This window comes from Dipodomys merriami, unplaced genomic scaffold (genome assembly GCF_024711535.1).
Source record: "Dipodomys merriami isolate MVZ:Mamm:240054 unplaced genomic scaffold, mDipMer1.0.p SCAF_52, whole genome shotgun sequence".
Classification (NCBI taxonomy): domain Eukaryota; kingdom Metazoa; phylum Chordata; class Mammalia; order Rodentia; family Heteromyidae; genus Dipodomys; species Dipodomys merriami.
In genome coordinates this window covers 7,610,218-7,634,207 of record NW_027206091.1, presented here as the reverse complement: position 1 = coordinate 7,634,207, position 23,990 = coordinate 7,610,218, and the positions used below count along the sequence as shown (strand labels likewise).

Below are 23,990 nucleotides of genomic sequence, written 5' to 3'. Positions count from 1 at the left end.
AGCCTTAGCTTTGAGCACAGAGAAGTTCAGGGACAGAGCCGATTCTAAGTTCAAGCCCGGGACTGGCAACAACAACAACAAAAAGTGTTCCCTGACTGCTGTTTCTCCCTCAGATCTTCCCACCCTGTCAGCCAAGCCCACCCTAAACACCTTCTGAAGGGCAGTCTTTCCAAAAGCAAACCATACTTCTAGATCCAACTCCCCTCCCCCACAGTTTACATGAAGTACAAAGCACAGAGCACTAACCTTGAGCAGCAAAGCTCAGAGACAGTGCCCTTAGTTCAAGCCCCAGTTCAAGCACACACACACACACGCACACACACACACACACATACACACACTCAACAACAACAACAACAAAACAAAAATAAAAGCAAAACAAAACAAAACTCTGGAGCCAGACATCAGTGGCTCATGCCTGTAACCCTAGCTACTCAGGAGGCTGAGATCTGAAGACTGAGGTTCAAAGCCAGCCCAGCAGGAAAAAAATCCGTGAGGCTCTTATTGACCACCAACAAAAGCCAGAAATAGAGCTGTGGCTCAAGGGTTAGATTGCTACCATTGAGGACAAAAACTCAGATGAGCACCCAGGTCCTGAGTTCAAGCCCCAGAACCAGCACCAAAAAAATAAGAGAGAGACAGAGACAGAGAGAAAGAAGAGAGAGAGATGAACTGTATGATGTCTACAGTTTTCTTCCAAATCCTACAGTGGGTGTGGAAGGGAAGTAGGCAGAAAGATGAGACGAGATTGGCTATGAGTGGGTGGAGTACAAATCTGGTGGCTCATTATGCTATGGTATTTTTTTTTTTTGCAGATTTCTGAAATTCTCCATTTAAAATAAAAATTCTACAAAGCCTACCTCAGGTGAATTGATGCATAGATAGCTGGATAAATATGTGATAAAGCCAGGAGAGTAAAATAACAATGGTTGATTTTTTGGGGGGTAGTGGGCAATGGGTATTTTATTGTACAATTCCTTTTAGGTCTCTGGATACTCAAAATACATAAACTTTCCTTCATAATAAAATGTTGAAAAGAAAAAGTCCACCTTTGGATTTTGCCCATCTTAGGCTGTTCTCCAATTAGTGTCACCCCAGCCCATGATGTAATATGGAGTCCATGTGCCTTTCCAAGGTCAATGTTATCTCCTTCATTTTGGGCCTCAGTTTTTGTTTTGTTTTGTTTTGCTTTGCTTTGCGCCAGTCCTGGGACTGTACCAACCAGACTGAGGGCCTGGGAACTTTCCTTGAATTCTTTTGCTCAAGGCTAGGGCTCTACTGCTTGAGCTACAGCTCCAATTCTAGTTTGTTTTTATGGTTAATTACAGGCAAGAGTCTCACAGACTTTCCTGCCTTGGCTGGCTTTAAGCCATGATCCTCAGATCTCAACCTCCTGAATAGCTATGATTATAGACATGAGCCACCAATGCCTGGCTGTGGGTCTCAGTTTAATGGAAGGTTCAACTAGGACACACTAGGAACTGGTTCTTTCCTATCTTTCTGAGGTCTGGTCTGGTGGGAGCGGGGGGGGAGGGAAAGGAGAAGGGACTTGAAGAGTCATCCTGAGATGCTGGGTAATGAAAATACTATTGTTAAGTTGCTTAGGGATGGGCTTACCTGGAAAAAGGTGTTGCTCTCTTTGCCATTGGCTGTAAAGGTCATTAAACCAGTGGCCAAGTCCACCAGGCAGCCAATGACAAGGTCTGTGTGGCTGATCCGGCCCTGCTGCCCAGGGCTCACAAAGTCCCCGCCCCATACCATATAGCAGTTGCTGCATTTGAGGCTGGAAGAAACAAGAGTGGTCACTGCAAGCATCCTCTGACCAGAGGTCTGAATCCCAGATGCCCTCTTCCCCAAGCTCCAGAAATACCATGACCTCAGGACTCCATCCCCAAATGTACAGCCCCAGCAGACTAGAGCTAGAATCCTTAGGAGCTGGTGCACATGTCTTGGAAGGAGGAGAGAGAAGAACAGCACAAGAGAGACGAGAAGGTGACATAGAACAAGTGGAGGGGGGGGGGCTAGGGATGTGGCTTAGAGGTAGAGTGCTTGCCTAGCATGCATGAAGCCCTGGGTTCAATTCCTCAGTACCACATCAACAGAAAAAGCCAGAAGTAGAGCTGTGGCTCAAGTGATAGAGTGCTAGCCTTGAGCAAAGAAGCTCAAGGAAAGTGCCCAGGCTCTGAGTTCAAGCCTCAGGACTAACCAAAAAAGAAAAAGAAAAAATAGGGTGGGATGAAATTGAGAAAAAAAAAAGAAGTTAAAAAATGGAAAATTTGGGGCACTGGTGGATCATACGTGTTATCAGATCTCAGTCCAAAGCCAGCTCAGGCAGGAAAAAAGTCTGTAAGACTCCTGCCTCCAACTAACCAGGAAAAGGCCAGAAGTGGAGCAACAGCCTTGAGAGAAAAAGCTGAGAAACAGTTCCCAAGCCCCAGTACTAGCACCAAAAAAAAAGAAAAAGAAAAGAAACTGAACAGAAGAAGAGAGGAAGGAGTAAGAAGCTCAGAGACCCAATGTCAGGACTCCAAAGTATTCTCTTGTTCTAGAAGGTTCTTAGGAGTCATAGCCAGGCAGCCATAACTCCTGTTCTCTCTGGCCCACACTCTCCCTTTGCATAGTTCCCCGCCCTGCCCCAGTACCTGCTGTGGACATTGCCTTGTTCATCCCCCATGGTCACTGTCACTGCCCGGACTTTGGTCAAGTCGAAGGTCATGTCGTGCTGATGGTAGTCAGGAGTGACCCAACCCACCCATACACAGCTAGGCTCCTGGCCAGCGAAGACCCTCACGGAGTAGTAGTACTAAGGACACAAAGGAAGGGAGACCAAAGATGAGTCAGGAAGGTGGGGTTCCTTTGGACTCTGAATTGGTTTCTTGGATTCTTAGACCTCTGGGAGTTTAATAAGAAATTCTCAGCTCTGATCATATAAAATAATACGTATCAGTTTGGGAATGTGGCTTAGTGATAGAATGCTTGCCTAGCATGCATGAAGCCCTGGGTTTGATTCCTTACTACCACATCAACCAAAAAAAGCCAGAAGTGGCACTGTGGCTCAAGTGGTAAAATGCTAGCCTTGAGCAAAAGAAGCTCAGGGACAGAGACCAGGCCTTGAATTCAAGCCCCAGAACTGGAGGAAAAAAAGCATCAAAATGAACTCCAGGAAATAGAAACAATAGGGTTGTTTCCCTTTGTTGTTACTGTTGTTTTCTTTTCTTTTTGTCTTGTTTATTTATCTGTCTTTGGGAGGCTAAGAAGGGGCACAGAAATGGAGGGACAAAGCCGGGTGCCAGTGGCTCAAGCCTGCAATCCTAGCTACTCAGAAGGCTGAGATCTGAGGAGCATGGTTCGAAGCCAGGCTAGGTAGGAAAGTCCATGAGATTCTTATCTCCAATTAATCACAGAAAATGCTGGAAGTGGCATTGTGGCTCAAGTGGTAAGAGCGCTAGCCTTGAACAAAAAGGAGCCCAGGGACAGTGGCTAGGCCCAGAATTCAAGCCCCAGGACTGACAAAAAGAAAAGAAAAGAAAAGAAAAGGAAGGACAAAGGATGAACAAATGCAGCATGGTACTCACTAGACACTATGTGGAAAATGAACTATACAACTTGTGGGTAGAAACAGAAGGGAAAAGCTGGGAGAGAGTGAGGTAAAGGGTAACAGTGTCCAAAAAGAACTATATTCAATTACCTGACTTATGTAACTGTAACCCCTCTGCACATCACCTTTATAATAACAATTTAAAAATAAATGAATAAGAGCTAGGAATGTGGCTTAGTGGTAGAGTGCTTGCCTAGCATTCATGAAGCGCTGGGTTTGATTCCTTAGTACTACATAAACAGAAAAAGCTAGAAGTAGTACTGTGGCTTAAGTGACAGAGCACTAGCCTTGAGCACAGAGAGGCTCAAGGACAATGCTCAGGCCCTGAGTTCAAGCTCCAGGACTGGCAATAAATAAACAAATAAATACATAAATAATTTTTAAAAAGAAGTTGCCAGATTTGAGACCCTCCCCCTGCTCATCTATGTCTGTTTCTGTGTCTACCAATGCCATTTGTAGCTTTGGGGATCCCTTGGGAGTATTTTTGGTGTGTGATATCCCATATTTGAGTCCCTCCAAAGGTTGAACATTCCCAGTTCTCACCGTGGTAGTGTTCAGGATAATCTCAGGATCATCACGGTTGTCAGTGGGTACCACCTCACGAGGGAGTCGGGGCAGAACAGGGGTAGCTGGTGGCTGGGTCATCATGGCAGCCTTCTTGGCCTTAAAGAGGAACCTGATGATGAGAAGAGAGAGGCTTCCATGAGAGTTGGCTCTCAGGGGTTGGAAGTATGGCTCAGTTGGTAGATCACTAGCCAATGAAGGAAAACATCACATACTGAGTTCAAGTTCCCGTCTTGGAATTCCCCCTCCCCCCCCCAAAAATAGTTCTCAAGCCCAACTCTCACCTTCCCACCACAACTCATAGCCACAATCTGTCCTGATTTCACCCTGCTCTAAGACCCAAAACCTCTTCTCTACAGGGCTAGAGTTCTTGACCACTCCTAACCTAGTCCATTCTGGAGGAGCTGTGCTCTGTGCTTGTGGATACTAGGTCACCCACATTGAAAGGTGTCTTCTGGAAATGTGGGGGGGGGTCCCTTTGTGACATACAGTAGTTCCCCCTAAACCAGCATTTCTCATTTGTATTTCCCAATGTGCTTGAGAAAAGCCAATCCTTCATTGTCTGGCATTGTCATATACTCTGTAAAGAATGTGGAATTCTTTAGAGCACCCCAGCAGTAGCACCCCAACTGTGATGACCAGCAATACTCCATCATTTCCAAATGCCCTCTCCTCATCCAAGAGACACAGACAAAAGACAATAGACACAAACCATGGGCAGGGGTGGGGGGGAGGGGGGAGAGTAGATTTCTTCTCAATCTAGGACCTTCTCAGGGTCTCACTTAGAGCTAGAGTGGGGTTTTTTTGGGGGGGGTTGGTACATTGAAGATATAGAAATAGCCCCAATTGGGGCAGGGAAGGTGGCTCAGTGATAGGGTGCTTGCCTTGCATGCATGAAGCCTTAGGTTCGATTCCTCAGCACCACATAAGCAGAAAAAGCCAGAAGTAGGTGCTGTGGCTCAAGTGGTAGAGTGCTAGCCTTGAGCTGAAGAGCTGAGGGACAGCACCCAGGCCCAGAGTTCAAGCCCCACGACCGACAAAAAAAGCTCCAATTTAGATCACTTGATGTTCACTGAGATATTTGGGGGGGGGTACAGAAAACTTCACCAGGATACTGAAGTCTCCTTTAGTGCTCACAGATAATGAAGCCATTGAATAAAGATTTGGGGTCCACCAGTTCCTCAGGAATGGTAGAATTCTCCATAACCATATGGTTCCCTAGGGAACCATATAAAACTTCCCTAGTTTTATATTCTAGGGAAATTAGAATAGCACTGGAAAATAACAGGGTTCACTTGAGACACAATTGGATGCCTCAGTATTATGACTTCACTTAGGATAGATGAGGCTGCTTTGTGGGTATGCTGGGGATGTCCTCATTTTATTTTATTTTTCTCTCTTTCTTTCCTTCCTTCCTTCCTTCCTTTCTTCCTTCCTTCCTTCCTTCCTTCCTTCTTTTTTGTCAGTCGTGGGACTTGAACTCTAGGCCTGAGCACTGTCCCTGAGCTCTTCAGCTCAAGGTGAGCACTCTACCTCATGAGCCACAGCACCACTTCTGATTTTCTGGTGGTTTTATTGGAGATAAGAATCTCAAGGACTTTCTTGCCTGGGCTAGCTTAGAACCCTGATCTTCAGATCTCAGCCTCCTGAGTAGCTAGGATTACAGGTGTGAGCCACCGGCACCCAGCTTTTTTTTTTTTTTTTTTTTTTTTTCTGGTACTGATGCTGGGGCTTGAACTCTGTCTTGTACTCTTGCTTGGCTTTTTTACTCAAGCCTGGTGCTCAACCTCTTGAGCCACATGTCTACTGCTAGCTTTCTGCTAGTTAATTGGACTTAAGAATCTCTTGAGCCAGGCCCTTGAGAGGTGGCTTATGCCTGTAATCCTAGCTACTCAGGAGGCTCAGATCTGAGGATCACGGTTCAAAGCCAGCCAGGGCAAAAAAGTCCAGGAGACTCTTATCTCCAATAAACTACTCAGAAAAAGCTGGACATGGCACTGTGGCTCAAGGGGTAGAGCGCTAGCACAAAAACTGGTTCAGGGACAACATCCAGGCCCCGGGTTCCAGCCCCAGGATGGGCAAAAAAAAAAAAAAAATCTAGGATTTATCTGCCTGGGCTGATTTTGAATGGTGATCCTCAGATCTCAGCTTCCTGAATAGATAGAATTACTGGTGTGAGCCACCAGTGCCTGGCTCAAACTATTAAGGTTGCATAATCAGGGTCCCAAACAGTCTTAAAACCCCATGCTGGTCACCCTTGACTCACCCTCTTTTCTTGTTCTTCTCTGTGGTGGCATCCTTTTCATTTTCTGCCCTTACAGGCTGGGCCTCCATCCCAGGCTGAGGAGTGCCCCCATCCTTAGCAGCTCCTTCCTTGCCCGCCTCAGCTTCACCCCAGCCTCCAGCTGAACGGCGTAGGTTTTCATAGTCAGGGTCTGGTTCTGCGGCTCTGGCCTCATCTTCGGCAGGGGGCTGTAGGCCAGGGGGTGCCAGAGGAGTGGCCCCAGCAGTGCAGCGGAAATGCTGGTAGAATTGAACCGGAAGACTCAGTCGGAGAAAAAGCATCTCTACCAGACTGTTTTGGGAGCCCCAGGTACGGTGGGTCAGTCGTAGGCAGGGGGGCGTGTCCACAGTGCCATCCATGCGGGATACCTGTAGAGGAGCAGAAAGCACTGAGCTGGGTCACTGGTTCTAAATCTGGTTACACATGGAGCATTCTTTTTTTTTTTTTTTTTCAGTCCTGAGGTTTGATCTCAGGGCCTGGGCACTGTCCTTGAGATTCTTGTACACAAGGCTAGCACTCTACCACTTAAGCCACAGGGCCACTTCCAGCTTTTTCTGTTTATGTGGTACTAAGGATTTGAACCCAGGGCCTCATGCATGCTAGGCAGTACTCTACCACTAAGCCACATTCCTAGCACACATGAAACCATTCTTATACACGTGTAAAAATTAGCTAAGTTGGGTAATGGTGGCTCACAACTGCCATCCTAGCTACTCAGGAGGCTGAGATCTGAGGATCATGGTTTAAAACCAGCCTGTGCAGGAAAGTATATGAGACTCTTATCTCCAATTAACCACCAGAAACTGGAAGTGGTGCTAAGGCTCAAAATAGTAGAGCGCTAGCCTTGAGCAAAAAAAAGAGTTCAAGGACAGTGCCCAGGCTGAGTTCAAGCCCCATGACTGACAAAAAAAAAAAAAAAAAATTAGCCAAAGACAGCTTACCCACATCTATCTATCTATCTATCTATCTATCTATCTATCTATCTATCTATCTATCTATCTCAGTCTTATTCCCTCTTTCCCTCCTATCTCTTACCAATAGTGAGGTTTAAACTTAGGGCCTTATGCTTGCTCATGGCTGTTACTCTACAATTGGAGCCACATCTCCAGCTTAGCTTTTTGCTAGTTAACTGGAGATGGAGTTTTGAAGACTTTTATGCCCTGGTTGACTTGGAGGAGATCCTCCAGATCTCAGCCTCAGCAGTAGCTAGGATTACAAGTGTGAGCCACAAACACCCAGCTGACACAGAGTTTGGCCCTTCTTTGGAGCTGAAGTTCCTAGCAGGACATACAGGTTGGCCATGGTGTGTTGTCAGCCCTCTGTCAACCTTTGCCCCTTGCTTAGTGCCAATCCAGTCATATTCTAGAATTACTTGGGGGACTTTGAAAAACCTATCTATGCCCAGGCCTACAATCCAGTTCAGATAATCCATCTACCAGTCCATCCCACAAATATTTTGGAAGCATCTACTATGTGCCAGGAACACATAAATTAACAAAATAAAGAAACTGCCCTACTGGAGTTCCTGAGTAGAGCTTAGAGGGCTCAGAACTTTGTAAAGACTTCCCATGATGTACATGGAAATGTAACTCAGGAAAGTACCCACATTAGAAGTACACAGTACAAGCCGGGCGCCGGTGGCTCACGCCTGTAATCCTAGCTACTCAGGAGGCTGAGATCTGAGGATCGCGGTTCAAAGCCAGCCCGGGCAGGAGAGACTGTGAGACTCCTATCTCCAATAAACCACCAGAAAACCGGAAGTGGCGCTGTAGCTCAAGTGGTAGAGCGCTCGCCTTGAGCTAAAGAGCTGAGGGACAGCGTCCAGGCCCAGAGTTCAAGCCCCACGACCGACAAAAAAAAAAAAAAGAAGTACACAGTACAGTGATAAGTTTTCACAGAATAAACACAATTGGGGCTGGGAAGGTGGCTCAGTGGTAGAGTGCTTTCTTCGCCTACATGTAGCCCTGGGTTCGATCCTTAGCATCACATAAGCAGAAAAAGCTGGAAGTGATGCTGTGACTCAAGTGGTAGAACACTAGCCTTGAGCTGAAGAGCTGAGGGACAGCACCCAGACCCAGAGTTCAGGCCCCATGACCAACAAAAAAAAAAAAAAAAAGAAGAAATGCAATTCACGAACTGGATGGGAAAATGAACCAAGATTCCTGGGAGGCTTTTGTGGCCTTTCAGAGTCACTATCCTCTCCAAGATAATGAGTACTAGGCATAATGGCTCATTTCCTAGAATCCTAGCCGTTCAAAAGGCTGAGATCAAGAGGATTATGATTCCATGTAAGCTGAAGCCAAAAAGTGCTCAACACCTCCATCTCAACAGCAAAAAATTGGGCCTAGTCTCCCTAGCTATAAAGCATAAATAGGAGGATCATAGTCTAGGTTGACCTGGAACACCCCCCCCCCAGGAAAAAAAAAACCTACATGACAAGAGTTTAAAAGGCTGGAGGTGTAGTTCAAGTGGTAGAACATCCATTTAGCAAATGTGAGGCCTTGAGATCAAACTCTCCTCTCCCCACTCTCTAAAAAATCCCCAGAGGTTTTCTGATGTTGGCCTGGACACTGTCCCTCAGCTCTTCAGCTTAAGGCTAGTGCTCTACCACTTGAGCCACAGCACCACTTCTGGCTCTTTCCGCTTATGTGGTTCTAAGGAATCGAACCCAGGGCCTCATGCATGCAAGGTAAGCATTCTACCACTGAGTCACATTCCCAGCCTCTCCTCAGAGGTTTTCTAGAGACTCCATAAACAGCAGAAGTAGAATTGACCTCATCAAGTATCAATTGCAGACCTGGGCCTAATTGCTGACTCTGGTATTCCCCATCAGCCAGTAAATTTACCCCGAACTATACCTGCAACATTCCCTGTTCAGAAATTCTACAGGGCTTTTATCTCTCCTCTCTCCCTTCTCTCTTAGAAATCCTTTGTTCCTTGACAAGAGACTCCCTCCTGTGATTTGTGTGTGAAGAAACTAACAACTAGTCTGAGTTATTCTGTCACAGGAACCAATTTCTCCATCAGTCATCCCGCAGGTTGAGTGTGGCCCGCCCTTGAACTCTCTATGAATGGAGCCCCACAGCCTGTGCTCTTTTTCACTTGACATTATATTGGAAGCTGTCCATGTGGTTGTGTGGTTTCCAGTTCATTCATTTACACTATTGCATGGCATCCTGTTCACTGACATGAGATTCCCCCTCTGAAAGGCACAAGTTCACATCTGCTCTACCTTCCTCTCCCACACTTACTAAAACCCCTTCCAGAAATCCTTTGCAGTAATAATAATAATAATAATATTTCTAATTACAAGGGAAGCAGGCATGGTGGTGCATGCCTATAATCGTGGCACTCAAGAGACTGAGGCAAAAGGATCACAAGTTCCAGGCCAGCCAGGATGAAGCAGCTAAACTATATCTAAGTAAATAAAAAATAAGCAAATAAAGCTTCTTGGAGGCAGAGCCTGGGGTATTGAGGCTTGAAGCCAACCCAAGCACAAAATCCAGTAAGAGTGAGACTCTGTTTCAACCACTGACAGACAATATGGTGGCATGCACCTGTTATTTCTGCTACAGGAAGGTACAATGACTGGGGGCAGTGGTATACCTCTGTCATTCCTCAATTAAACAGGAAAGCACAAAGAGGAGGGTCACAGAATAGGCTGTCCACAGCTTAACAGAAGACCCTATCTCAAAAATAACCAATGCAAGGAAGTATGAGGCCCTGAGTTCAATCCCTAGTGATGCAAACAACAACAAAATTACTAGCTGCAGCTCTGTCACATGAAGTTTCCAAGTTTTTGCAAGTTGAGAAAAGAACTCCTACTTGGTCTGTCAGGTATTTATGATCTGAGTGTGACCGTAAGTATAAACCTTGAAAAGAAATTATATTGGCTTGCCAGGCACTGGTGACTCACACCAATAATCCTAGATTCTCAGGCGGTTGAGATCTGAGGATCACAGTTCAGAGCCAGTGCAGGCAAGAAAGTTCATGAGAGGGCTGATAATGTGGCTTAGTGGTAGAGTGCTTGCCTAGCATGCATTAAGCCCTGAGTTCGATTCCTCAGTACCACATAAACAGAAAAAGCCAGAAGTGGTAACTGTGGCTCAAGTGGTAGGGTGTTAGCCTTGAGCAAAAGAAGCTCAGGGACAGTGCCCAGGCCCTGAGTTCAAACCCCAGGACTGACAAAATAAAAAATAAAAAGAAAGTCTGTGAGACTTATCTCCAATTAACCACCAGAAAATCAGAAGTGATGCTGTGGCTCAAAGTGGTAGAGCACTAGCCTTGAGTGAAAAAGCTCAAAGACAGCACTCAGGCCCTGAGTTCAAGCCCCATTATTGACAAAAAAAATGACATTGGCTTGACTGATGAAGGGCTATTGAAAACAAATAAACAAAACAGGCTGAGAATGTGGCTTAGTGGTAGAGTGCTTGCCTAGTATGCATGAAGCCCTGGGTTCGATTCCTCAGTAGCACATAAACAGAAAAAGCCAGAAGTGGCATTGTTGCTCAGGTGGTACTACCTTTGAGCAAAAGAAATTCAGGCCCTGAGTTCAAGCCCCAAAACTGGCAATAAATAAGTAAACAAATAAACAAAACAAACCCACTGATAATTAGTAACAAAGACACCCAAAGGTACCCACTGGTTTATATTTCTTTAAACCTTGTTTTAGGATCAGGTCCTTTTTTTTGGGGGGGGGGTCCAGTCATGGGGCCTGAACTCTGGGCCTGGGCGCTATCCCTCAGCTCTTCAGCCCAAGGCTAGCGCTCTACCACTTGAGCCACAGCTCTACTTCCGGCTTTTTTCTTTTTGCTTATGTGGTACTGAGGAATCGAACCCAGGGCCTCATACATGCAAGGCAAATGCTCTACCACTGAGCCACCTTCCCAGCCCTAGGATCAGGTCCTTTAAGACCAGGTTTTAAAATAAAGTCTACAACTTTCCTCTAAGTCACGCAAACTTTTCTCCCTCCTCTTATTCTTATTTCATACCAAGGCTTAAACTCAGAGCCTCTCAATCTTGCTTGGCTTTTCTTGCTCTTCCACTTGAGCCATGCCTCCAGTTCCAACTTTTGGGAGATAGTCTCACAGACTTTTTTTGTCTCGGCTGGCTTTGAACCTTGATGCTCAGATCTCTGTCTGCTGAGTACTTAGGATTATAGGCATGAGCTACCAGTGCCCAGCTTCCCTCCTGTTTTTGTCTTGTTTTGTTTTTTTGTCGGTCATAGGGCTTGAACTCTGGGCTTGGGTGCTCTCCCTGCACCCATCTTAAGACTAGCGCTCTATCACTTGAGCCACAACGCCACTTCTGGTTTTCTAGTGGTTTATTGGAGGTAAGAATCTCACGGACTTTCCTGCCCGGGCTGGCTTTGCACCATGATCTTCAGATCTCAGCCTCCCAAGTTGCTAGGATTACAAGCATGAGCCACCAGTGCCCAGCCCTCCTCCTGTTTTAAAGGTAAGAAACTGAGATCCAGGAAAGTATGCTTTGCTAAAGTTATATCCTAAAAAGCAGCTCTGAGAATCAATTTTCCTGACAACCCTTCCCATGTTCTCTGTGCCAAGATGGCTGGTTTGGGAGGAAACCTGGAGTGGGCTAAGTCCTTACCTCATAGTGGGGGTGCTCAAGGGGCACGGGTTCAAACTGTGGAAGGCTTTTGCTGAACCAAGTGGTGACCGGGCGTTGCATGTTGATGGCGAATGGCTCAAACCCTTCCTGGAGGCCACAGATGGCAAAGAATCTCAGGGAGCTCACATCCTGGCCCAGATTCAGGTGACCCACCTGGCCAGGTCCCAGGCTGCAGACAGGCAGGAAGCCTGAAGGATATGAATGATGTGCAGGGGTGAATAGGTGGGCAGTACAGATGCAGCCACAGGGAGGAATTACAGTGGAAGGGAGGGGAATGAGAGGCAGAAGTTTCAAGTGCAGATTTCAGTGAGATGATGGAAAAATCAGCTCTCACCGTCACCAATTTCAATCTCCCGAAAGGCCGTCTCAGAGCCTGAATCAGACATGAGGATCTCGCCATTGAGAGTAAAGATAATGTTGTTCTCTGTGAGGTCAATCATGCAGCCAACGACATCGCCTGACTGCCAGGGACGTCCAAATGACTCACTTCCCAAGTGCCAGCGCTGGCCCTATGAGGAGGTCCCAGGGAAGACATGGTACAGAGACACAGAAATGAAGAGATGAGAGAGAGAGAGAAAGAGGGAGGGAAGGAGAGGGAAAGAGAGAGGGAGAGGGAGAGGGAGAGGGAGGGGGAGAGAGAGAAGGAGAGAGATAGGGAGAGGGAGCGGGAGGGGGAAAGGGAGGGGGGAGGGAGGAGGAGGAGAGAGAGAGATGCATGAAGACACATATGCAAAGTGTCAGGTAGAGGGTACCTGGAAACAAAGAGGGATCACCCTACAGCATTTTCTATCTTTCTACTCATTCATATTCATAGTCCTTGAATTGCTTTCCCCATTCATCTCTTTTTTGGGGACACAAAATCAGGGTTGTCCCTGAACTTTTTGATCAAGGCTAACACTCTACCAATTGAGCCATAGCTCCACTTGTGGCTTTTTTGGTGGTTTATTGGATATGAGTCTCATGGACTTTCCTTCCCCAACTAGCTCTGAACCATGATCTTTAGATTTCAACCTCCTGAGTAGTTAAGATTATAAGCATGTGACACCAGCATCCAACTCCTTGCCCATTCATCTCTGTGTCTTATCCCTGATCTTATGTTTCCTGCTGCTCCCATGGTATGGTAGGTATACAGTCCACCAAAGTGACAGAAAGGATTGGTGACAGCAGAAAGTGAAAGGACGGAAAAGAAAAATTAACCTTTCAATACAGATCCATAACCTCCATACAGATCCATATAAATCCCCAGAATAAATCGTGAATAAAGAGATAGATGAGAAGGTAGGTATATGGCTGGCTGAATGAATGACTGGGTAGATGGATGGCTGAATAGATAAGTGGGTGGATGGTTAGAGAGGTAGATGGGTGAATGGATGGGCAGATGGATGAGTGGATCCATACATGGATGGATGGAGAGTTGAGAGTTAATATGGAAAGGAAGAAAATATAAGTACATATATACATAGACAAATGGATAGGTGGAAGAATGGATGAATAGATGGATGGGTGAAGAGGTAAATAGATGGAGTAGATGAATTGATGGGTGGATGGACAGATGGATGGATGGATAGGTAGATGTATAGGCAAATAAGTGGATAGCTAGGTTTACAAATTGTTAATGGATGGATGGATGGGTGAAGGGATAAGTGGGCAGATGGATGAATGGATAGATGAGTAGGTGGATGAGCAGATTGATAGACAGATGGATGATGGATGGGTGGATAGATGAGCCGATATATGAACAATGAGTGGATAGCAGCATGGTACATGCAGAGATGGGTGGACAGAGTGAGTCACGAGATAGGACAATAGTGTGGGACTGTGGGAAGGTCCATGGAGCTTGGCAGAGTACGATCCACAGGGGTACCCACCCTATGCCCATTGAAGACGTAGGCCAACTCATCAGCTCCCAGCTCTACATCCGGTCGCAGTTCAGGCCTCGCCCAGCCCACTCGCATCTCGCCCGTGGTAACTGCCTCGAACTCAAAGTACCAGCGGCCACTCTGTACCACATAGGATTTTTCTGCCCTGAAGATGCGTGTCCGGTCTCCTCGAGACTGGTTCTCTGCTTGGCCTACCAATGAAGCCAGGCAGAGTTAGAGAGACTGGGCAGGAAATAGATCCAGAGGTTATGGTCTAGGGTTAAAAGTCAAGATTAAGGGCAACATGGACATCTGTAAGAAAGGACTACATAACAACACATTTAAAGTGACAACAGTTGAAAAGGAAAAGAATAAGGCCAATCAAGGTTTAGAGTCAAGCACTCACTGGGCTCCTGGTCAGGTGGTTCAATGTTGTAACCATAGCCCAGCAGGGTACGCACAGCCTGGCAGAGGCTGTCTCGGTTGCTGCGCTTGGTGGCCTCATCAAGCAGGCGGTAGGGCACTAGGCGAGGGTTTCTGCGAGCAGGGATGTCCTGCACAGCACTATAGCTCCAGCCCTGGGCCACACGGTCTCTTGCCCACACATTGTGTCCATTCTCTGCTAGCCGATCCACCAGTGTCGTCTGTGCTGGTGTCAGACGCACGTGGCTCAGGTCCAGGGGGGCAGGCTTGTACCCATTGCTCATCATATACCTGCAGGTGTGGTGAAGTGTATGTGGGTTAAGACTCTCCCCTCAATCTCAGGGATCTGGGCTGCAAGATCTTCAGCTTGTCCCTGGGCTGAAGGACCTTTAGCCTTGAGCTTTGGGATATCTGACCTATGATCCTTGATGGCACAGTTCTAAAACTGCAGAGAACATGCTTTGAAATCTTGACTTCTGACTCCCAGGATGCTGAGTCCCTGGCCATCACTTACCCTTCAACCTGGTTCTGGGAGCCTCAGCTTTGATCTTGGCATGACACTCATTGATTTTTCACTGTTAGTGTGCCCTCTCCCTCTCCCTCTTCCTCTCCCTCCCTTCTTCCTTCCTACCTAGTCCCCCCCACCCCGCCCCCGCCCTCATTGTTGGTCTGGGGCTTGAACTTAGGGTCTGGATATTGTCCCCGAGCTTTTTTACTCAAGGCTTGTGCTCTGTCATTTGAGCCACAGCTCCACTTCTGGCTTTTTGGGTAGTTAACTGAAGATAGGAGTCTCATGGACTTTCCTGCCCAGACTGGCTTTGAACCAGGATCATCAGATCTCAGCCTCCTATAGCTAGGATTATAGTCATAAGCCACTGGCACCCAGCTTCACTGTTAGCTTTCTTACTTCTGACCCCAAACCCAATCTTTCCAAATCTCCTGGCTTTAGAGTCCATAACCTCTGACTCAGGACCTCTAATTCCTTGCCTATAATTCTAGAATACCTTACCCCTCCAGAATCATCTTAATTCTTGTCCTCTGCTTTGTCTCTAAAGTGAAATTTCCCAGGGCAGACCCTAATCCAGAATCCTAGACTTACTCCTGCCTTCCTTCTCTGGAACTCGTAACTGCTCCATCCTGAACACTCACCTTTGACCCTGGACACCTGACCCTACAACCTTCACTCTAACCCATGCCCCTGCATCTCTGGCCTCAGACTTACCCATAAGGCTCTTCAGCCTTTTCAGCTTTCATAGTACACCCTCAGTCCCCAGACAGGCCCACAGCCACCCATGCTCACGTTTTGGGGAGTTTTGTCTTCTTCAGGTTGTCCTCTGCCTTCTCATCAGCCATGCCCACATGGCAGCCCAGCGCCAGCAGAGTCCTGGGTTAAAGAAATGGGGCCACAAGGTCATAGTCCATAGTTTCCTGTCTCTGTCTCCTCTATCTCTGAGTCTCTAAGCTCTCTCTGTCTCTGTCTCTGTCTCTGTCTCTGTCTGTCTGTCTGTCTGTCTGTCTGTCTGTCTGTCTGTCTGTCTGTCTGTCTGTCTGTCTCTCTCTCTCTCTCTCTGTCTCTTCTCTATCCTGTCCCCATCTTACTCAGTCTCTCTGATTTTTATATTTCCATTTCTTCATCTCAGTATCTCTCTGCCTACGGCCACTATCTTCTGGATTCTTCTCTTTTTCCTATGTCTCTTTGCCTTTCCATTAATGCCTTTTTCTGTCTTGGTCTCAATCTTTGTTTTCCTTCCTTCCTTCCTTCCTTCCTTCCTTCCTTCCTTCCTTCCTTCCTTCCTTCCTTCCTTCCTTCCTTCCTTCCTACCTGCCTACCTTTCTTTCTTTCTCTCTCTCTCTCTCACTCACACTCTCTCTCTTTCTGTCTTTCTTCTTTTCTTTTGAAACAATATTTTTGCTATGCTTCCCAGGTTGGTCTTGAACTCCTAGGTTCAAGTGATCCTTTTGCTTCAGCCTCCCATATACCTGGAACTGCAGGTGTATGACACCACACCCAGCTTATCAATGCCTTTTGCTGTTTCTTTCTCCTCTATCAGTTTCTATTTCATAATCCCTTTCTCTCTTTCTTTTCTTCTTTCTCTTTTCTTCTTTCTTTCTTTTCTTCTTTCTTTCCTTCTTTCCTTCTTTCTTTCTTTTTCTTTCCCTCCCTTCCCCACTACTCTTTGCCTCTTCCTCTCCTGCCCTCCCTTCCTCTTCCTTTCCTTTTGTTTTTTGTTTCCTGTATTGAAGATCAAACCCAGGGCCCTTGTGTATATCAGGTAAGTACTCTGTCATTGAGCTACAACCATAGCCCCTTTGGTGTCCTTCTGTTAGTAACTGTCCCTCCTTGCCCTTCCTCCTGACCAGAAGTCATTCCAGACCCTTGCTCCCCAGAAACCCCTCTTACTTGAGCGTCTCCCCTGACATCTGCAGGTTGTAATTTCTCTCAGGCTCTGGCAGGCTGTGGAAATCCACAAGACATGGATGCAGCCTCTTGTTGTCATCTCGAACCTGGAGAAACCCTGGAGTCAATTCCTTGGGCTCCCCTTTCCTCTGCCAGCTCCCAGACAGTGACCCTCTGGCCTCCCCTCCTCATTTACACTTATACCACTGGAAGTTTGAGGACATTCCAGTGCCCTGAAGTCCATAGACACCAGCCCTCCCTGCCAGTGAACTTATTCTTGCTCTTCACTCTAGAAGTGAGCAACTCCTCACCTGGCCATAGGTCCAGCCCTGCTCGATGCGAGTCAGCGCCCAGAGTTCATGGATGTTTTCTGCTAGCTTCTCCCGAATGCGTTCCAGATGAGGAGGCAGGACAATCTAGGGTCAGGGGGACATTCGTGAGGTCCCTAAAATTCTACCATCACCTCCAGATCAACTCGAATGGAAGAGCAAAATCACCGGGGGAGCCTCATCCCAGAAGACTATGAAGACACCAAGTCACATAAAGCAAAGTTTATTGTCAGCAAGCTGACAGGCTGACCCTTCCAGGTAGGGACAGCTCTTGTCCTTGAGTTTATATGGGGGTTTATATGGCTAGAGAACTGGGGATGGAGAATTTCACTAGGGGCCCCAGTACTCTGCAGTCTGGTTTGTGTGAGATGTGGAGTTTGTGAGGTAGGTGAGAATGGGGGATTTTGTTGTGGTGGGGCTAAACTTTATGGTTGCAGCTGCCTGTGTCAGTGATAAGGCCTGAGTCAGCTAAATTCAGGGAAGGGCCTATGTCACCAGATTTCAGGAAAGGCCATGCTTTACAGCAGGGTCTAAGATAGCAAAGTGGCTCCTAAGGTGGAGGAGGTTAGGCTAACAAAAACCTTTCTTTCCCTAGTCCTTTCCTCTCTCCATACTGAGGCTTGAATTCAAGGCCTTTTTTGTTCAAGGCTATCACTCTACCAACTGATCCTCTACTTCTGGCCTTCTGGTGGTTAATTGGAGATAAGAGTACCCTGTCAAGGCCAGCTTTTGAACCTTGATTCTCAGATCTCAGCCTCTTGAGAAGCTGGGATTACAGGTGTGAGCCACCAGTGCTCAGCTCCTTTCTTCACATAACACTTAACTCTTGACCCTTACTTTATAAAGAGTCCCTGATGGCCTTGGAATGTGGCTCAGTGGTAGAGTACTTGCCTAGCATGGATGAACCCCTGGGTTCAATTCCTCAGTACCACATAAACAGAAAAAGCTGGAAGTGGTGCTGTAGCTCAAGTGGTAGATTGCTAGCCTTGAGCAAAAGCAGCTCCGAAACAGTGTCCAGGCCCTAAGTTCAAGCCCCATGACTGGCAAAATAAAAAAAGAGTTCCTGAACATATTTATGCAAAATATTTAATATTCTAGTTGAGATGAATGCCAAGCATACAATGAGTGTCTAATGAATGTTGATGTTTGGCAGTGCTTTGCTGGCAAGAGATATTGATGGTTTGGACCAGAGAGGGAGCTCCAGGAGCCAGAGCAGACAGCCTGTGGGCAGGAAGCTGACCGGAAGACCTAAAGTCCTCTGACTTCTGGAAATACATTGAATGCTTGCTATTTACTCAGGACTGTGCTCAGTTCTCAGCCATAGCACAGTATATAAGAACATAGGCTTCAGAATCAGATCCTTGCATTCAAATCAGCATTTGTCACTTGCATTCAAATCAGCATTTGTCCCTTCATCTCTCTGGCTTTCAATTTCCTCAACTGTAAATTAAAGGCAATAACATGCTAGTTCTTTCTTTCCCTCCTTCCCTTCCTTCCTTCCTTTCTCTATCTCTTTCTTTTTTTTCAGTATGGGGTTTAAACTCAGGCAGTCCTTGCTACAGGCTCTCTACTGCTCAAGCCATACCTCCAACCCTTTTTCCTTTAGTTATTATATTTTTTGGGGGGAGGGGTCAGTTGTGAGGCTTGAACTCTGGGCCTTGGCACTGTCCCTGAGCTCTTCAGCTCAAGGCTGGTGCTCTACCACTTGAGCCACAGCACCACTTTCAGTTTTCTGGTGGTTAACTGAAGATAAGAGTCTCATGGACTTTTCTGCCCAGACTAGCTTTGAATCTCGATCCTCAGATCTCAGCCTCCTGAATAGCCAGGATTACAGGCATGAGACACCAGTGCCCAGCTAGTTACTATTTTTATTTTCAGTTGTGGGACTTGAACTCAGGGCCTAAGCACTGTCCCTGGGCTCTTTTGCTCAAGGCTAGTGCTCTATCATTTTTGAGCCACAGCTCCACTTCCAGGTTTTATTTGTTTGTTTGTTTGTTTTTTTGCCAGTCCTGGGGCTTGTGAATTTAGGCCTGGGTACTGTCCCTAAGCTTCTTTTGCTCAAGGCTAGCACTTTACCACAGTGCTACTTAGGGCTTTTTCTATGTATGTGTACTGAGGAATTGAACCCATGGCTTCATGCATTCTAGGTAAGCACTCTACCAATGAGCCACTTTCCTAGCCAGTGGAGATAAGAGTCTCTCCTGGGAACTTTTCTGCCCTTGGTTGGCTTCAAACCATGATCCTCAGATCTCAGCCTCCTGAGTAGCTAGGATTACAGGCATGACCCACCAGCACCTGGCCAGTTATTATTTTTTTAATAGGATCATGCTTGCTTTTTTTTCTCCTCCCTGAGGATGGCTTCAGACTAAGATTCTCTTACCTATGCCTGCCTCATAGCTGAAGTTACAAATGTGAACCATCAAATCCAACTTATCCATTTAGTGGGGGTCTTGCTAACTTTTTTCTTTCCTAAACTAGCCTTGAACATTAATCTCTACTTCCAGAGTAGATTAGATTACAGGCCTTTACCACTATGCCCTGCCTCACCATCCTATTTTTTTTTCTCAGTTGTGGGGCTTGAACTCTGGGCCTGGGCGCTGTCCCTCAGCTCTTCAGCTCAAGGCTAGCACTCTACCACCTGAGCCAAGCACCACTTCCAGCTTTTTCTGCTTATGTGGTGCTGAGGAATCGAACCCAGGGCTTCATGCATGCAAGGCAAGCGCTTTACCACTAAGCCACCTTCCCAGCTGCTTTTTTATTTTGAAATGAGACCATAGAGTAGAGTCCCTGAAACTAGAATTCTGCCTTGAGAGAGCCCTTTGCCTCCTTTGCCTCAGATTCACCATCTGTTTTACACAAAGAGATTCTCAGCTTCCAGCTCGACTCTAGGCCTCTTTGGCATCTAAGAGAGTAATACCTCACCAGAATACCCTGGCAGGTCAGGCAATACCTGGACAGTGTCCACAGGACAGGGCACAAAGTCAGTGTGTGAGAGGCAGCGACTGGGTCCCACCAGGTGGGGTCCCCGGGGACCTTCCCGTCGATACTCCTTGATGGGTTCAAGATGGAGTCGCTCTCGAGGTAGCACAGCCTCATGGCATGGGGCATAGCCAGGTGGGGGGAGGAATTTAAATTCCCCATGGCGGCCACCAAGGAGAAATCGCACTCTGAAAGAAGAGAAAGAGGGTTATGGTGTGGGATATAGAGGAGAGTCTGCAGTTAGTGGGGGACACAGCAATTCTAGGATCAGTGAAAAGTTCTAGGGAGACCTGATGTCTCTGGGAAGTCATGGGTCTCCCTAGGGTTATGGAAGTCATTTAAAAGTCAGAAAGGAAAATCTGAGGGTAAAAGAAATAGCATAGGGAATGTCAATGGACAATCCAGAGGAAAAGTTGTGCTGTCAATAGGGAGTTAAGAATCAAAGGGTCTTGCCAGACACCCATGGCTCATACTTTAATCCTAGTTACTCAGGAGGCTGAGATCTCAAGATCAAGGCTCAAGGCCAACCCTGGCAGGAAAGTCTATGAGGCTCTTACCTCCAATTAGCCACACAAAAAAAATTTTTTTAACTCAGGAGTTGTAGTTCATGTAGCAGAGCTCCAATCTTGAATAGAAAAGCTTAAGACAGTACCTGTCCTCAGTTTGAGCCTCAGTACCAGCACATGTGCATGTGCGCAAGCGCACACACACATGCACAAACATACACATACACGAAGGTAGATCTGTACTTATTAGAGAAGAATTCCCATCTTGGAAGGCCCTCTGGAGACTCCAGGTCAACAGAATATCAGGGAATAGTAAAACATTTTGGAGAAACCAAGAAGAAGGTCTTAGATTCTGTTATAATTATGACATAACCAGAATTTCCAGCTTTAGGTCGTTGGGAAGAAGGCTGGGTCCCTGAGAGGTCTTTGGGTTAACTGGGGTTCTGAGCAAATCTGAGCTGACTGGATCATCACTGGGAGACCTTGTCATCATGAGGAGCTAATTGGAAAAGGATGGAGTCATTAGGAGAGTCTGAAGTCACTGAGAAAGTCCTAGGTTTGAGGTCAGGGGGACTTGCAAAGTCTGCAGTCATTACGAAGTGATTGTAAAATCCTGGGGCCATTTGAAGGTAACTGGTAGGATATGGGATTGGGAAGAATATGAGGTCATTGGGATCATGGAGAGGTCACTGGAACCTTCATGTCTTAAGGAACTGTTCTCTCCTGGCCTCCGAGGAGGCTATAGAGTGGTCAGAGAAGCTATCAGTCCCCAGACCTGGGATAGACAATGGGGCAGGGGTAAGTCCTCACTTGACACCCGCTGAGAAGCTGACAACTGGGAAGAAGAGCCCATCAAGGTTGAAGGCTTCAAAGACACCTTGAACAGGACAGCCATTGATGCGGAAGGATATGGATGGTACACTAAGATCCAGGCAGCAGCTGACCACATCCTCTGGGGCTAGAAGGTGTTGTCCTGGAGAAGTCACTGGGCGTGCCACATGACCTATACCAGCCAGAGGTCAGAGGTCAGAGGTCCCACAGAATCAACGGTATCAAGAGACAACAGGCGAATATCGGAAGATCCCTTGGGGACTAGACCTTGAGAAACTATAGGTGTTCCTATAGTTCTAAAATTAGGGGGCAGAGGTTAAGAGGGGGTCTCCTGAGGTTATATTCCTGGGAACTGTGGGTCACAGATTAAAGACACAGAGTTTAGATTATGGAAACTTTAGGATCAGGATTCAAAGCTCGGAGGTTAAAGCTCTAGAATCAGAGGTTATACCTCTTCAAGGATCAGCATTTTGGAAGTTATGAGGAAAAAGGGAAGGGTGGGGCTCTGGAAGCTTGAGGGTTAGGGTCTGGAAAAATGAAGAGTAAGGGGACAAAAAATGCCTCCCCTGGGGTTCAGAATACTCCCCCCAAACCCCAGGGTATGTGATCAGTCTTGGCAATTTTCTGGGGGTCAAAGGTCAGGGTTAAGGAATCTCCTGGGAGAGCCCAAGTACCTGTCCAGAGATGCAGCCCATCAAAGCCATAGGAATAGAGGTCATCGCCGACTCCATTGCCTCCCCAGCCCTCGCCGCCTCCAGGGTAGGGGCTATAGCCCTCAGTGAGGGCCCATCCCACCCGCAGGTGGGTGGCCTGAGCTGTCAGGAATGGAACCACCTCATCCACCATCACCTCAAAGTACCATTTGCCATACTGCGTGGAACCCTCAGCTCGTCCCACAAAGATGTTGGGGCGGATACTGTGGGAGTGAAGAAGACAGTCATGTTGTTGGGAGGGAAACAGAGAGAGAAACACATCACAAAAACAGATTGAGAAGAGACAGATGGGAGAGAAGGGGGCAGAGACAAGGACAAAAAGAAAAAGAAAACACAGAAAGAGAGATAGAGGCAGAAATGGAGCCTGGAAAAGAGAACAGTAGGAGTCTAGGGGTAAACTGGTACAAGGCAGACATCCTGGGAAGGGACCTTGCAAAAAAATACCCACTAAGGAAGAGGGTTGAGGAGCTTTTGAGTCTTAGGATAGGGGTAGAGGTCAGCATAGGGGTTAGGAGCCTCACCTGGTAACGTAGTTGATCAGATCTGTCTGCAACAGAAGCTCACGACCTGGGAGCAAGTTCTCAGTAATGAGATCTTGGTTGGAGCGCACAGCCACACCATTGCACACACACAGAGAACATAGCACATCCAGGACCTGGAGGTCAATATCAGAGGTTAAAGAGAGTGAGAGAGCAGGGTACTGGGCTACAGGAAAAACAGGATAGAAAGCCAGAAAGGAAGGATGATGTATCTGGACATAAATATGGAGATTTTGCCTGAGAGAAGTTGGTATAAACAAAGATTAGGGTGGAGAACGAGAAACCCTATTACACTGCTGGTGGGAATGTACACTTATACAACCACTTTGGAAAGCAGTCTGGAGGGTCCTTAGAAAGCTAAAGATTGACCTCCCTTACGACCCAGTCATACCACTTCTAGGCATCTACCCTGAACAACAGGAACCAATATACAAGGACACGTGCACCTCCATGTTTATTGCAGCACTGTTCGCAATAGCTAGGATATGGAACCAACCTAGATGCCCCACCACAGATGAATGGATCCAAAAATTGTGGTATCTATACACAATGGAATATTATGCAGCCATTAGAAATGACAAAATAATGGCATTTGCAGGGAAATGGATGGAGCTAGAAGGAATCATGCTGAGCGAGGTAAGCCAAGAACGAAGAGACAAACAGTACATGGTCTCCCTGATAAGTGGATGCTAAATCCAAAATGTTAGGTGATATGACAAAACTAACAGGACTTAAGAAACAAAGAACTCCCACTCATCTGGTTGAACCACTACCAAATATCCCCATGCTGCTGATCACATATATGGTATATAACATGTGAGCACCGTTATATATTACAGACTGTGATAGACAATTTGCTCCAGAAAAGTTAGAATGAACTTGTGACTTTAAATGAGCATCATTATTCCACAATACTGTGAATTTCCGGAAATTATGTAATCACTTAATCACAATCAAAAAAAAAAAAAAAAAAAGAACCTCGGGGAAGGGAGGGAGGGAGGGGATGGTAGGGGGAAAACAATGGAGGGGGTAACAATGTTCAAGAGGAAGTGTACTCATTACCTCACTCATGTAACTGTAACCCTCTGTATAGTATCTTTACAATAAAAAATTAAAAAAAAAACAAAGATTAGGGATGACAGGAAAAGGTTAGGGATCAGAGAAGAGGATCAAGTGAGAGACTAGGGGTTTGTGATAAGGTTTGAGATAAGGCATCAGCAATGTAAGAAAAGAGAGGTTAAAGGGTAGAGTGAAAGGGTCAGTGAGAAATGGGAATCAAAATGAGATTTTTGGATCATCAGGGGCCAAAGGAGGATACAAATGTGTGAAGTAGTTAGAA

At 46.5% G+C, this 23,990-nt stretch overlaps 1 protein-coding gene across 1 annotated transcript in view; it reads right to left on the bottom strand.

Annotated features, from left to right (window-relative positions):
• The window catches only part of LOC138811146 (ryanodine receptor 1), a 112,854-nt gene that overhangs the window by 72,216 nt on the left and 16,648 nt on the right, over positions 1 to 23,990 (bottom strand). Inside the window, exons 17-31 of the mRNA XM_069998787.1 lie at positions 22,634 to 22,767; positions 22,074 to 22,315; positions 21,379 to 21,571; positions 20,034 to 20,250; positions 17,066 to 17,170; positions 16,758 to 16,861; positions 15,657 to 15,740; positions 14,340 to 14,647; positions 13,943 to 14,145; positions 12,409 to 12,583; positions 12,054 to 12,262; positions 6,429 to 6,814; positions 4,142 to 4,274; positions 2,643 to 2,803; positions 1,618 to 1,783 (exon numbers count right to left, since the gene is read on the bottom strand). Of these exons, the coding sequence (XP_069854888.1) occupies positions 1,618 to 1,783; positions 2,643 to 2,803; positions 4,142 to 4,274; positions 6,429 to 6,814; positions 12,054 to 12,262; positions 12,409 to 12,583; positions 13,943 to 14,145; positions 14,340 to 14,647; positions 15,657 to 15,740; positions 16,758 to 16,861; positions 17,066 to 17,170; positions 20,034 to 20,250; positions 21,379 to 21,571; positions 22,074 to 22,315; positions 22,634 to 22,767 (2,820 nt within the window). The remainder of the gene's footprint in view (positions 1 to 1,617; positions 1,784 to 2,642; positions 2,804 to 4,141; positions 4,275 to 6,428; positions 6,815 to 12,053; positions 12,263 to 12,408; positions 12,584 to 13,942; positions 14,146 to 14,339; positions 14,648 to 15,656; positions 15,741 to 16,757; positions 16,862 to 17,065; positions 17,171 to 20,033; positions 20,251 to 21,378; positions 21,572 to 22,073; positions 22,316 to 22,633; positions 22,768 to 23,990) is intronic.